Source organism: Nicotiana tabacum, chromosome 21, assembly GCF_000715075.1.
Source record: "Nicotiana tabacum cultivar K326 chromosome 21, ASM71507v2, whole genome shotgun sequence".
Taxonomy (NCBI): domain Eukaryota; kingdom Viridiplantae; phylum Streptophyta; class Magnoliopsida; order Solanales; family Solanaceae; genus Nicotiana; species Nicotiana tabacum.
In genome coordinates this window covers 9080867-9095437 of record NC_134100.1, presented here as the reverse complement: position 1 = coordinate 9095437, position 14571 = coordinate 9080867, and the positions used below count along the sequence as shown (strand labels likewise).

The following is a 14571-nucleotide window of genomic DNA, read 5'->3' as shown; positions in this document are numbered from 1 at the left end:
AGCGGACATGTACGTGAGGCTTGGATCGCAGGTCATTCCCAAGAGAGGCAGTTTCAAGTACTTCGGGTCGATTATCCAGGGGGATGGGGAGATTAACGAGGATGTCACACACCGTATAAGGGTGGGGTGGATGAAATGGAGGTTAGCATCTAGAGTTCTGTATGACAAGAAAGCGCCACCGCTACTCAAAGGTAAGTTTTATAGAGCGGTGGTTAAACCGACCATGTTATATAGGGCTGAGTGTTGGCCAATTAAAAACTCACATATCCAGAAGATGAAAGTAGCAGAAATGAGGATGTTAAGGTGGATATGCGGGTACACTAGGATGGATAATATTAGGAATGAAGATATTTGGGAGAAGGTAGGCGTGGCCCCTATGGATGACAAGATGCGGGATGCGAGGCTCAGATGGTTCGGGCATGTACAGAGGAGAAGCCAGATGCGCCGGTAAGGAGGTGCGAACGGTTGGCATTGGTGGGTACGAGGAGAGGTAGAGGGCGACCTAAATAGTATTGAGGAGATGTGATCAGGCGGGATATAGCGAGGCTTCAGATCTCCGAGGACATGAATCTTGATAGGAAGTTGCGAAGGTCGAGCATTAAGGTTGTAAGATTAGGAGGTAGTTGAGCAGATATCTAACTCGTACCAGTGTGAGGATAGTCTAATAGGATTTTGTCTTAGATTGCTAGTAGTCAATATTGTGTTCACACTACTTTTCATTTCCCTAGTGTCAGACCTTATTTACTGGTTATTGTTTTTGTCTTCCATCTATTTACTGGTTCTTGTGATGTTGTTATTATTTCTATGATTTTTGTTGATGGTACTGATATATTATCTTTTTTTGTCTTCTTGAGCTGAGGGTCTATCGGAAACAACTTCTCTACCCCCTCGGGGTAGAGGTAAGGTCTGCGTACACACTATCCTCCCTAGACCTCACTTGTGAATTTTACTGGGTCATTATTGTTATTGTATTAAAACTTATTTGCATCTTCATATGATTTTTTTACAATTAACTTTAATTTTCTTGAAAATTGGGAAACCCTAAGCCACTACCGTTTTGAGTGTACGCTGGATAACTTGTTCATTATCCAATATCTCACAAATTGCATAGGAGATGTAAAATCGCACTAGGCAAGTTCGGTGCGACGAGTTCTGACCGGAGATCTCCCATGTGGGAAATCACCCACCCAACCAATTCAACCAACTCTTACAGCGTTAATTAACTTTTAAATTTAAAATAAAGAATATTCAACTATATAATTACTACCTATTTGTTTGCCACGCATTAAATTATAAGTGTAGTCATATTTGGTCCTCCTATTCGAGCGCGATGGAATGATAAAAATTTCTCTATCTTCAACCAAAAATTTCAAATTTGAACCCTTCAAAATAGAATCTTGTTTAGAAGAGATCTCTGCAACTCTAATAAATTTTCTAACAAATTAATCGAATCAATAAGTTTCGAATATCATAAAACAAAAAATATCCAAGGCGTTATTGGATCTAATTAGAGGTGCTGGTCTTAAGTGGCTCACTTCAACCTGACACGACATCATTCTAGAACATGCTTGAATCTTGTCATTTTAGGTTTTGATATCCTAAAATTGTTTTTTACATAAAGAAAGATACCAACAAGATCCTATCAAATAAATAATCATTTTCCTATTCCACTGTAGGCAATCAATCTCACAGTTGTACTTATAGGAATCAACGTCGTACCAAATCTTCTTTCACTGTCACCTCTCAGTTGTTGTCACCTAACCTATACACCTTTCTCAATTCTACCGAAAAACTCTTTGTCCGATTCTTCAAAACCAAAAATCTAGTAATTTCTTAACTTTTTCCATACACCCTTTTAATCACTTTAAACATTATTATCAAATTTATTTCATTATTTCAAGACTCAATTTTTATCAGTTTAGCAGAAAATTGGTCATGGCTTGTTCTATAAAGCAATCACCTTTATCAATCACACCTGATTTTATTCCCAAAAGGGGTTTTAATTTTAATTCAAATCTTGGATTTTTACCAAAAACAAAGATTCAAAACTGTGATTTTTCAACCAAGAAACATCTCTATATATCATCTGTTACAAAATTTGGTTCTTTTTCAAGAATTGGAACAATTTGCAAAGCATATGAAGCTGATAAATCACAGCCGTTGGATGTAAACATTGAGTTACCAAAATCATTAGAGGCTGCTGCTCAGAGGGTTAAAATCAGTATATATTTTGCTACATGGTGGGCTTTGAATGTTGTTTTTAATATATACAATAAGAAAGTTCTTAATGCTTATCCTTTTCCTTGGTTGACTTCTACTCTATCCCTTGCTACTGGCTCGTTGATTATGTTAATTTCTTGGGTTACAAGAATTGCTGAATTCCCAAAAACGGATCTTGAGTTTTGGAAGAATCTATTTCCGGTAAGAATTCTGATTTTTTAATGTTAGGATTTAAGGTTCAAGTTTTTTTTATGTGGTTGGTGTTTTTAGGGGTTTTGCTGGGGTGGTAAGGGTTTAAGGATTTTTGGGTTTTATATCTCATCTGTTCCAAAAAAGAAAGGTACTATTTTTAAAATTTTTAAAGCTGTAAAGTTATGATTAAGTATATAGTACTACTTTAGTAGTTTATGAATATATTACCACCATTTGGTGGGTTCGATTGGATTACTATGTTCTTAATCAGAGGTTCCGGGTTCGAGCCTGAAATGGAGAAACTCCTCCTCTGGTGGGCCTAGACGTGTGAGCCTAGACGCAGAGCTGGATTGGATATTGGATGTAAAAGAAGGGCAGCTTGGTGCACGAAACATCCCGCCTTCATGCAAAGTCGGGGAAGGGCCACACTGTTTGTAATAAACCCCGTAAAAATAATATTCACGGTATTAGTGATAAACGCAGAACATTAAGTTATGGTTAAATCAGCAAGAATAGAAATGCAGCAATAATGACACCAAGATTTTACGTGGAAACCCTTCTGAATAAGGGAAAAAACCACGTCCAAGAAGAGCAACTGATATCACTATAGCGAGTAATTTTACACTGTGTAGTAACGAGTGAAAAATACTCCTAAGACCGCTACACTCTCAAAAGAAATAAACACTCTTTTGCTTTTTCCACCTCACTACAATATCTCTCACACTCTATTTTTCTCACAAACTATTTTCTTATAGTTTATGGAATACCTTGCTCTTTATGTTTCACTCTTTGTTGGTGTGATGAAATGAGAGTTAAAGCTCTCATTTTATAGCCAAAACCTCACTCTCTAAAGCCTACAATATTTGACAATTTGCACATCCTTTTCACAATTTCAACAAGGTTGGCTACCAAACCAAACCAAGTCAACAAAATTGGCTACCAACATTTGAATGAGATGGACACCATATCACGTACCGCAAGAAGTGTGATGTGGGTAGCTTACCGTGGTGCAAGTATTAGTTGTTGATTCTATAGGTCGAACCTTGACCTATAGGTCACATAGAGACAATTTTACCGTTGCTCCTAGGCTTCCCTTCTTTGGATGCGAAATACCAAAAAAAGAGTTTGTGAAAATGTAATTTTGTCTCAATAAGATTGATAGATTAACTTCGAACATGGGTTACTTTGAATACTCTCATTGAATGGAGAGAATACATGATTTATTTATTTAGTTGTGTCATGTTTCAAATAATATTTTTTAAGTTTGTGTTACTATTATTCTTGGTGGTGATGTAGGTTGCAGTTGCTCATACCATTGGGCATGTAGCAGCAACTGTTAGTATGTCTAAAGTTGCAGTGTCTTTTACTCATATCATCAAGAGTGGTGAACCAGCTTTTAGCGTATTGGTTTCGAGGTTTTTGCTTGGTGAGACTTTCCCGCTTCCGGTTTATTTGTCGCTTGTGCCAATCATTGGCGGTTGTGCACTTTCAGCTGCTACTGAGCTCAATTTCAACATGACTGGTAAGAGGAATTGCTATTATATTGTTTTACTCAAGCACTTACTTCAACAATCTTATTAACTCTGATATGTGGATGTATTATGGTTGGTTTCTGAAATTTACTTGATTGTTATTACAGGTTTTATGGGGGCGATGATATCAAATCTTGCATTTGTGTTCCGGAATATATTCTCAAAGAAAGGAATGAAGGGGAAGTCTGTTAGCGGGATGAACTATTACGCGTGTTTGTCCATTATGTCTCTGTTAATTCTTACACCTTTTGCAATTGCAATGGAGGGACCCCAGATGTGGGCAGTAGGATGGCAAAATGCCCTCTCTCAGATTGGACCCAATTTTGTTTGGTAAGGACTGATAACTTCCGCTTCTCGTGACATGTGCTCCCAATATTTCTAGTTCTTAACCTATGTTATGTTGATGAGTTGTATGATATTATACATCTATCTCTGAGTATGTATCTTGGTTGTACCAATTTGAAGTAGTTTTATATCCTTGTTAAAGTTAATTAATCATGGTACGAATTAAAAATGTTAATCATTGATCTAAATTATGAAGGCGGATATTAATCCCATTTTGTCTTGGCTTCCGTAGGCATCAGCTGTATTAATGATAGCGCCTTAGTTTCTAGCTCTTTCTTGCATACTTCTGAGTCAATCAATAAACTATTTGATAGCAGTTATAATGTGGTACTATCTTTCTGGCCTTGTTGCTGTTACTGATCTATTGTTTCTTTTCTTCTTCTTGAGCCGAGGGTCTATTGGAAATAACCTCTCTAACCCCAGGTAGGGGTAAAGTCTGCGTACACACTATCCTCCTCAGACCCCACTATTAGGATTTTACTGGGTTGTTGTTATTAATAGCAGTTGTAATGTAATTGCTGATGGAATTGTCTACTTGTGTGGTTATAATAGAAGTTTCTTCACTAATCATTTTGATGAGTAGCCTAATAATAGTTTTTTTTTTTTTGGGTATTTCGATTTGATACATGATATCAGGTGGGTGGCTGCGCAGAGCATATTCTATCACTTATACAACCAGGTCTCTTATATGTCCTTGGATGAGATTTCTCCGCTTACATTTAGCATAGGAAATACAATGAAACGGATATCTGTCATAGTTTCCTCCATCATAATCTTCCAAACACCCGTTCGGCCCATCAACGCACTTGGAGCCGCCATCGCGATCCTGGGAACCTTCATTTATTCACAAGTGAGTTTTCTTCATCGCTCTCTGTTTAGTCATTAATTGAAACTTTTGCTAAACCAATAATTCCTTTTACGCGTGTGGCCTATATTGTTCTGCTTCCCTCTCGTGTAACTTGATGTTAATGAAAAATAAGTGTAACATGTTACTGAGATATGCTATCTGAGTTAAGAATTTTCATTCAACATATATTGACTGTGGCAATAAATAAAAACTCAATGATAATTGAGATAACCCTTCCCAAAAGTAGGGTTGTCTTGGCATAATGCTCCCATATATCTGGTCAGAATCTTGAATAAAATATGATTTCACTTATCTGGTACTTCCTTTAGGTAATATATTCTGGTGGTTTGAGGCTTGAATATTCACAATTTTCGTTTGTGCAACTTAGGATCATGTCATGTAAATTGTTCATCAATTAGCGTCATTCATACTTTGAATGTACGCATTGTTTTTTGCTTCCTTCCAACTGTGGTCAGTTTCTTTTGCTGAGCGTTTTCATATACAACATCTTCCACCGCAAGTATATTTTCCAATTGAATTATACCCTCATAAAGTACATATCAGGTTAAGTTGGAGATTACAAGATGATATATTAAACTAAGCAATGATGGGACAATTTATCTATTATCCTGAATAAAATTTGTTGTGACGGCCACAACAATGTGTACTTAATACAAGTTCAGTTTTCCATCTCTCTTGTTATCTACCTTTCAATAATTGGTAGGAAGCCAAAACAACAGACTACTGCAATATATTTTTTTGTGCTGATCTTGTGCAATACTGTGAACGTATACTTACGAGAGCGCCTATACATATCATTTCATTCAGAAGATTATTTTGGAAGGCAGCCTTTGAAATGATTTCCGATGGCTGCCTATAATTTGCCGAATACTTTTACGTACAGTATTCTGCATTTCTGTTGTGAAGAGCATCGTGTTTAACCATTTTCGTTCTGGTTTTTCTTGAGCAGTCAAAACAATAAGGTGCTTTACTAGAGGGCGATGATGATCCACTTGAGGCGACCGGATTTTGTATTTTTTTTTCCTGTTAGATTTTTCTTCTTCTTTTTCTTTCTCCTTGGGATGAGGTAGATATGCAAGTTGTTGGAAAATATTACTATGTAGTAGCAATTTGTTGTAGAGTCAAAGTTAAGTATTTCTTGTCATGCTTTGGATAGAATATAGACCAATTAAATAAGGGATCTTTACACAGATAACTGACAATATTCATTGTTTACTTTTTCTAGTCATATACATTAATTATATATAATTATCCACATATAATACATAAATTATGCATATATTATACCTCCACATATTATTTTTAGTTTAAACGGTTGAGTAGGGGCTATTTGGGTTAATTCTTCATTAAAAAAATAATGGATGTTCCAATGCGGTCTCACCAAAACTTATTTACACTAGGTGGCCACTTTGTGGACTGTGTTTAGAAGTTGGCCGCTTTTTGAAAATTAGATCTGTGGTTTGCAACTTTGTATATTAGTTTTGAATTTGAAACTCCAGATCAAATTGTCACTTTCAAACTGGTCTATTTTGTTAAGGTGGACAACTTCTAAATACGGTAAAAATAGTACAGGCTAGCCAGTTTTCGGATTGGTCATTCAAAAATAACCAGCGTTTGTAAAGTCATTAAAAAAATGTCATTATTTTGCTGCAACAGGAACCGGCCCAACATAATATACAGGAGATCGATGCACCTGTATATGAACTTCCAGCATATTATGCTGGAACTCCAAAACACGGAAAGTTCCAGCATAGTATACTGGAGATTGGAGCATATGTGTATGAACTTCTAGCATATTATGCTAGACCGGTATATTATACTGGAACTCCAGTATATTATGCTGGAGTTCCAGTATACTTGTGTTGGAACTCCATTATACTATGCTGGAGTTCCAGTATACTTATACCGGAACTCCATTATAATATGAGATTTTTTCTTTCCTATACCATATATGAAACCTTATTACCAAAAATATGCATAGTTTTTAATTTACCCGCCCTGTCCACATTTTTTCTACAGTTATTATACCAATCATTAAATACTAATTAATAGTAGTTGAATATTCCTAATTTGTCGAGCTAAAATTGAGGAACAGAATATTCGAAAAAGATTTGGCGTAAATCAGATCAAATCATATTCTTCCAGATATTCCTATTTAGGCGTGCTACAATTATGGAAGTAAATATTCTTCCAGATATTTTCCACCATTGATAGTCATTAAAAAGCTTGAAAGCTTTTAATTCAAATTTGGGTTTTCAAGAATCATTATTTTTTTGGATTGGGTGTTGTTGAAAATAATCGGGAATATGCTTTGGAGTTTATATCTCAATTTTGAGGGGTTTTGGTGAAGATTAGACTTGGTTTTGACTGAATTTCAAATTGAAACTCGAAGAAGAAGAAGAAGAAGAAGAAGAAGACATATTGCAGAAATTGTAGATTATTTGTATTCTGATTGTAGATGCTTTATTTTCTGTTTTCACAAATAAAAAGCAGCTAAAACTCCTACAAATCTTCTGAAAAACGCAATTATGTCAAAAATTACAATTATGCTACAATTGGATGAGAATTGGGATATAAAAATTCAATGTATCCAGTTTGTAGATAGTTTGTAGATAAATTGTAGATTATTTGTATTCTGATTGTAGATACTTTGTTTTCTGTTTTCACAAATCAAAAACGATTAAAACTTCTACAAATCTTTTGCAAAAAACGCAATTACGTCAAAAATGCCAATTATGCTACAATCGAATGAGAATTAGGATATTAAAATTCAATGTACTCAATTTGTAGATATTTTGTAGATAAATTATAGATTATTTGTATTCTGATTGTAGATGCATTGTTTTCTGTTTTCACAAATCCAAAACGACTAAAACTCCTACAAAATCTTCTGCAAAAAAATGCGATTATGTCGAAAATACCAATTAAGCTACAATTGAATGGGAATTGGGATATTAAAATTCAATGTACCAAGTTTGTAGATATTTTGTAGACAAATTGTAGATTATTTGTATTCTGATTGTAGATGCTTTGTTTTCTGTTTTCACAAATCAAAAACGACTAAAACTTCTACAAATCTTCTGCAAAAAATAGTCTACAATTTATCTACAATTTCTGCAATATGTCTTCTTCATCTTCTTCTTCTTCTTCTTCTTCTTCGAGTTTCAATCTGAAATTCAGCCAAAACCAAGTCTAAATCTTCACCAAAACCCCTCAAAATTAAGATATAAACTCCAAAACATATTCCCAATTATTTACAACAACACCCAATCCAAAAAAATTATGATTCTTGAAAACCCAAATTTGTAGTAGGAGAGATCTTTCTTTTCTTCCTTTTGGTTTTTCTTTGAGAAATAGTAAAATTCGCGCTAGAAAATCCAGCGTTGGAGGCAAAACGTCCACCTAAAAGAGCCTGTCAAGAAATAGGAGTGGAGAAACAAAAGTCTAAAGCAATAACTGGGGCCTGGAAATAGACTGGCTTTGTTGACTATTGTCTTGAAATTATTGAAGCGAAGAAAGAGCGGTTAAGTCCAAAAAGATTGAAGAATTGTCGTTTTGATTTGACCCAAATTTCATGAGAAGGATGAAAGATTGAAAGATTTGCTACTAATGCTATCTAGTGGAATCGAATCAAAAGTAGTATTTTTCTATGAAATACGTGATCCAAATTATGTATAGAAAAGTAAGCGTAAAAGGCTTGATCACATTTTTTATGATAGCCTATTGGCAAGAATATACCAAAAATGCTACTGTATAGCCGCTTTCAAAATAATAACCGAAAAATATATTTATGGCTAACGGTGTATTTGTATATATATTTACGACTACTATATATTTTTACGGCTAACAGTAAATAGTTTCGACCGCAGACTAAAAGTGATCTTTGCCGAGAATATGTAGGTAGTGTTAGGATTTCAATTCATGTCACTTCGTATGACTCCACCTTGTGATTTTCCACAACCTATAGTTACAGTAGCCAGGAAATTTATACAAGGGAATACAAAAGGACGCTAATATCATATCTTGGATTTGAACTCTGTGATCAAATGTAATTTTTGAATTCTTTTTGTCACTATATTAGAAGTTTTACTTATATCAAAGAAATTCAATAATTTATACATAATTAGAAAGTTCATTTTGCTCTATTTGCATAGTATAATTTTTCGATAATGGAGATTTAATTAATATCCTTATTCCTGCCCTAGCTTCACCCCTGATAGTTATTGCTTTGGTTCTATTGTTCAAATTCATCCCAATCAGTTGAAATTGATAAGAGAATAAGCAAATAAGGAAGACGGAGAGAGTGTCGAACTGTTTTCTCTCATTATCAAATGAATAGAATGCCTAATCAGTAAGATATACAAGTATATTATATACTAACTCTAGCTGCTATATTTAAGTTAACGAATAGCTGTCAACTAACTAATACCAGCTGTCAACTAAGGCACAATAGTGCATGTTACTAACTCCTCTACACCCTCCCTCTAGCTAGGTGAAATGAAGATGTTCTTCATTCCTAGTTTGGATACCAAGTAAGAATGTTGCGCCTTAGTAAGACCTTTAGTAAGCACATCGGCTTGTTGCTCAGCAGAGAAAAGGTAAAGAGTAGCCACCAAACCTTGCTGCACCTTCTCCCGAATAAAGTGACAGTCAATGTCGATATGCTTAGTACTCTCATGGAAGACAGGATTAGCAGCTATTTGAATGGCAGACTTGCTGTCACAAAATAGAGACACAGGGAGTTCAAAATCAACAGACAATTCCTTGAAAAACCCAATGATCCAAACAATCTCAGCCACCGTAGAAGCGAGACTCCTATACTCCGCTTCAGCAGAGCTTCAAGAAATAGTTGTCTGTTTCTTGAACTTCCAAGAAATCAGGGAGTCACCAAACTTCACAATGTAACAAGTGACAGACCTCCTTGTGTTGCGACAATAGGCCCAATCAGCATCGCAATATGCAGCCAACTTATTAGAACCAGCCGCGACAAGAAAATACCAAGACCAGGCTGACATATCTCACAACTCTGCGAGCTGCCTCCATGTGAGACACCTTAGGAGCCTGCATGAATTGACTCAGACATTGGTCGAGTAATGGTCAAGTAGAGAAGCCTGCCAATTAACCTCTGATAACTGGAAGGATCGGGCAGAAGACAATCAGCTGATTGACCAAAATATTGATCGTATTCAGCAGAAGTAAGCTTGAGATTTAATTCTATGGGTGCACCAAGAGGCTTAGAACCAGCCAACCCCATGCCTGAAATAAGCTCTAAAGCATATTTCCTCTGATGTATCACAATACCAGTCTTGTTTCTAGCGAACTCAATACCTAAGAAGTATTTGAGTTCCCCTAGATCTTTAATCTTGAAATGTTGCTGCAAAGCATCCTTGGTCTCTTGAATTAGCTGAGCATCATCTCCAGTTATAAGGAGATTATCGACATAGATCAAAACAACCACCATCTTGCCAGCAACCTTCTTAGTGAGCAAGGAATAATCCAAATGACTTTGAGAAAACCCTGAAGAAATCAATGCAGTAGTCAACTTAATGTTCTATTTTCTAGAGGCTTGCTTAAGTCCATAGAGCGACTTATGCAGCCTACAAACAAAGTGTTTCCCTAAGGGAGAAAACCTTGAGGGAGCTCCATATAAACTTCTTCATGTAGGTCGCCCTGTAAGAAAGCATTAAAAACATCCATCTGATGTATGATCCATCCCTTAGAGGCAGCCAAGGAAATCATGGATCTTACAGTAATCATCTTCACCACGGGTGAGAATGTCTCTTGATAATCAATACCCTCCTTTTGGCTGTATCCTTTTGCCACTAATCGTGCCTTGAACCTCTCAATTTCACCAGAGGCTTGACACTTGATTTTATACACCCATTTACACCCTATGGTCTTCTTACCTTAGGGAAGAGGCACCACTTCCCAAGTTTTATTAGCCTCCAATGCCTGTATTTCACCTTTCATGGCATCTCTCTATCTACTATCTTTAGCAGCTTCATAATAATTTTTGGGTTCCACTTCAATGGAAGATTTGTCAATATAGCTTTGATAAGAGGTAGACAAACTAGTGTACTATAACATAGAGGAAATAGGGTAGAGACAAGTATTAGCAGTAGGACGACCATTATCTGGTCGGACGAAATTCTTGAGCCAAATAGGGGTCTACTAGTTCTGTCCGATCTTCTCAAACCAGGAAATGGTATGTCTTCGTAAGCTAGTGTAATAGCTCCCTAGTCGGCATTAGAAGATGGTGGTGGTTCACCTGCTATCGAGATTGCATCTGACATCACCTCTCGAGACTGTGGAGGTTCTTCTGCTGTTGTAACTATAGCCGGCAGCACTTCCTGAACATTCTGAGTGTTCTGAACTGGAAGTAAGTTAAGAGGTTGCCCATCAGATAAATGCTTCTGAACAGGATGTTGCATCTTTTGAACAAGACATTGCATCTGTTGAATACCCTACACCATTTGAAAAGGATATATATCTTCATAAAACACAACATCCCTACTTACAAATATAGTTTTGTTCCCCAAATCTAACAACTTGTACCCCTTTTGAGTAGCCACATAACCCGGCATAACAACCTTAATGGCACTTGGAGCAAATTTGTCTCTTCTAGTCAAGCTAGTAGCATAACACAGACAACCAATAACCCTCATATGCAAAAGATTAGGTGGCTTCCTGAATAAGGCCTCATATGGTGAAATATTTCCCAGAATTGTGGAAGGTATCCTGTTAATCACATAAACGGCAGCTTCGATACAAATACCCCAAAACCTGATAGGTAAATGACACTGAAACCTGACAGCCCTGGTAGATTCTAAAATATGTCTATACATCCTCTCCACTACTCTATTTTATTATGGAGTATATGGACAAGAACTCTGATGTACGATACCAAATTTGTTGAACAACTCAGTGCAATGGCTATTAAAAAACTCTGTCCCATTGCCCTATCTAAATGACTTAACAACTTTGCCAAATTGAGTGGAAACCATGACAATAAAATCCTTAAGCACAGTAACAACATCAGATTTTAGATTCAACAAGAAAACCCAAGTATATCTAGAAAAATCATCTACTACCATAAGAAAATATTGCATTCCATTATAAGTGGGGAGCTTGTAAGGACCCCAAACATCCATGTGCAACAATTGAAAAGAGTCAGTTGTTCGACTACGACTAACAGGAAATGGTACTCTAGTTTGTCTAGCTAGTGGGCAAATAGCACAATGGTGTGATATAAAGCTAGACTTATTCCCAATCATGGAAATCTTCCTAAGAACTGACATATGTACATGACCTAATCTCTTATGGCATAGTTCTGCAGATACTTCAGTTGTTGCAGCCAAAGACTTGATAAGGCTCCTGGCATCTTGTCGTTTCCTTTGTGACTTCAACACGTACAAGCCATCCTCCTCTCTACCAATCCCCTTCACCTTCCCAGTGAAGAGATCCTGAAAGAGAAAGAAATGAGGGGAAAATGTGGCATAGCAACTCAGTTCCTTAGTCAACTTTGATACTGACAAAAGATTAAATCTAAAGTCCAGTACATATAACATATGACTTATCAGATCACCTCCAGGTAACTCACAATTACCAACTTGTGTTATCTCAGTTGAATCTCCATTTGGAAGTTGTACCTTTCCTGAATTTCCTACTAATCCATCACTATTCAATAAAGATGCATCATGTATCATGTGATTTGTCGCTCCGGAATTAACTATCCTTTTAGAAACATCTACAGAGGAAGACAGTGGTTTACCTGCCATGTTAGCAATAGCCTTACTAATGGAAGATTTACCCAACATGCTCAAAATTTGATTGTATTGGTCTTGTGTGATGATTATAGTTGTAGTTAGGTTAAGTCGTTATTGCACATTAAGAACTCTCAGCACATTGTCACCTCGTTCTAATGGAGCGAGACATATAGTCACTAAATTCGCCTTCTTCCCTTTGAAATCAGCTGGATACCCTATAATTTTGTAACAGTTTTCTTTCAAGTGGACTTTCATGCGACAGTACTCACAAACCATCAACTTAAAACAGCTTGTTCTTGTGTGACCTTTCATATTGCAATGGTCACAATATAGGTTTTTTTTCCTGATTCTGTCCTCCATTTTTAGCAGCAAGTAGTGTTGTGGGATCGACTTTGTCCATCAAAATATAAGTGCCTCCTGCAAGTTGTTTTTGGCTTTCATCTTGCATTAACATAGCATAGACTTGGTTAATGTTTGGCATAGGTTTCATCATTAAAATTTGATTGCGAGCATGACCATAACTGTCATTCAATCCCATTAAAAATTGATAAAGACGCTGCCTCTCAAAATTTACAAGAGAGTCCCTAGACTTTGCACAATCACAAGAAGGAGGTACCAGCGAGTCATACTCATCCCATAAATCTTTCATTCTGGAAAAATACTCTGATATAGATAAGAGCCCCTGAGTTAATGTAGCAATTTCCCTATGCAAGTAGTAAGCTCGCGAATTATTCACCTTATCAAAGTATTCCTCCAGATCCTTCCAAACGAGTGCTGTACTGGAACGAAATAAGATCCCAGCCAGTAGATTTTGATGCACGTTCCCCATTAGCCACGAAAGCACAATAGCATTGCAACGTTCCCAATACTTCGCAAGATCGCCAGAATAATCAGCTCGAACAATAAAGCCATCAATAAAACCTAATTTTTTGCGTCCTAGAAGAGCTACCTTTATAGCTCGGCTCCAAATCGTGTAATTTTCCATACCGATAAGCTCAATCCCAACTGATAGTGAACCAGGTGCATCGAACGGATACAAGTATAATGGATGATGATGATCAATTATAGGAGAAGAATTTCCCATAGTCAAAGAAGTAGTACCGTCAGGACTCCCCATAATCGAAGCTCCGAAAGCGAAATACAGAAAAAAACAGGAATTGCCGATGAATCTCTCGAAATTTCAGTCAAATAATTGACGAAAACACCCTAGATTCACTCAGCTATGAATTGCCGATGAATCTCTCGAAATTTCAGTCAAATAATCGATGAAAGAACCCTAGATTCACTCAGTTCCCGCTCCCGCTTTGATACTATGTTCAAATTCATCCCAATCAGTTGAAATTGATAAGAGAATAAGCAAATAAGGAAGAAGGAGAGAGTGCCAAACTGTTTTCTCTCATTATCAAATGAATAGAATGCCTAATCAATAAGCTATACAAGTATATTATATACTAACTCTAGCTGCTCTATTTAAGTTAACGGACAATTGTCAACTAACTAATACCAGCTTTCAACTAAGGCACAATAGTGCATGTTACTAACTCTCTACATCTATCCAACCACTTTGTTTTGCTACCTTCTTAAAAATAAATGGAAGATATAATCGAGGAAACAATTAGTCATACAATATGGAATATTTTTTTTGGTA

The 14571-nt window shown here is 36.4% G+C and overlaps 2 protein-coding genes across 2 annotated transcripts; one reads left to right on the top strand and one right to left on the bottom strand.

Moving 5' to 3' along the window:
- Positions 1-1741: 1741 nt before the first annotated feature.
- Positions 1742-6325, top strand: LOC107785306 (glucose-6-phosphate/phosphate translocator 2, chloroplastic). Its single transcript, XM_016606579.2, has 5 exons — positions 1742-2421; positions 3709-3934; positions 4052-4274; positions 4926-5139; positions 6107-6325. Exons 1-5 carry the CDS (start codon positions 1936-1938, stop codon positions 6116-6118), a joined length of 1161 nt encoding a protein of 386 aa, XP_016462065.1. The 5' UTR covers positions 1742-1935; the 3' UTR covers positions 6119-6325.
- Positions 6326-13245: 6920 nt separating this feature from the next.
- On the bottom strand, positions 13246-14040 carry LOC142175125 (uncharacterized). Its single transcript, XM_075241697.1, has one exon. The coding sequence runs from the start codon at positions 14038-14040 to the stop codon at positions 13246-13248; it is 795 nt and encodes a 264-aa protein (XP_075097798.1).
- Positions 14041-14571: the final 531 nt, after the last annotated feature.

Excerpts from the sequence above, each read along its gene's own strand:
- LOC107785306 (XM_016606579.2), top strand. The coding sequence starts at position 1,936 with ATGGCTTGTTCTATAAAGCAATCACCTTTATCAATCACACCTGATTTT. Across the intron at positions 3,935-4,051 it reads GCTCAATTTCAACATGACTG|GTTTTATGGGGGCGATGATA; the intron begins GTAAGAGGAATT and ends TTGTTATTACAG. Across the intron at positions 4,275-4,925 it reads ATTGGACCCAATTTTGTTTG|GTGGGTGGCTGCGCAGAGCA; the intron begins GTAAGGACTGAT and ends ACATGATATCAG.
- LOC142175125 (XM_075241697.1), bottom strand. The coding sequence starts at position 14,040 with ATGGGGAGTCCTGACGGTACTACTTCTTTGACTATGGGAAATTCTTCT.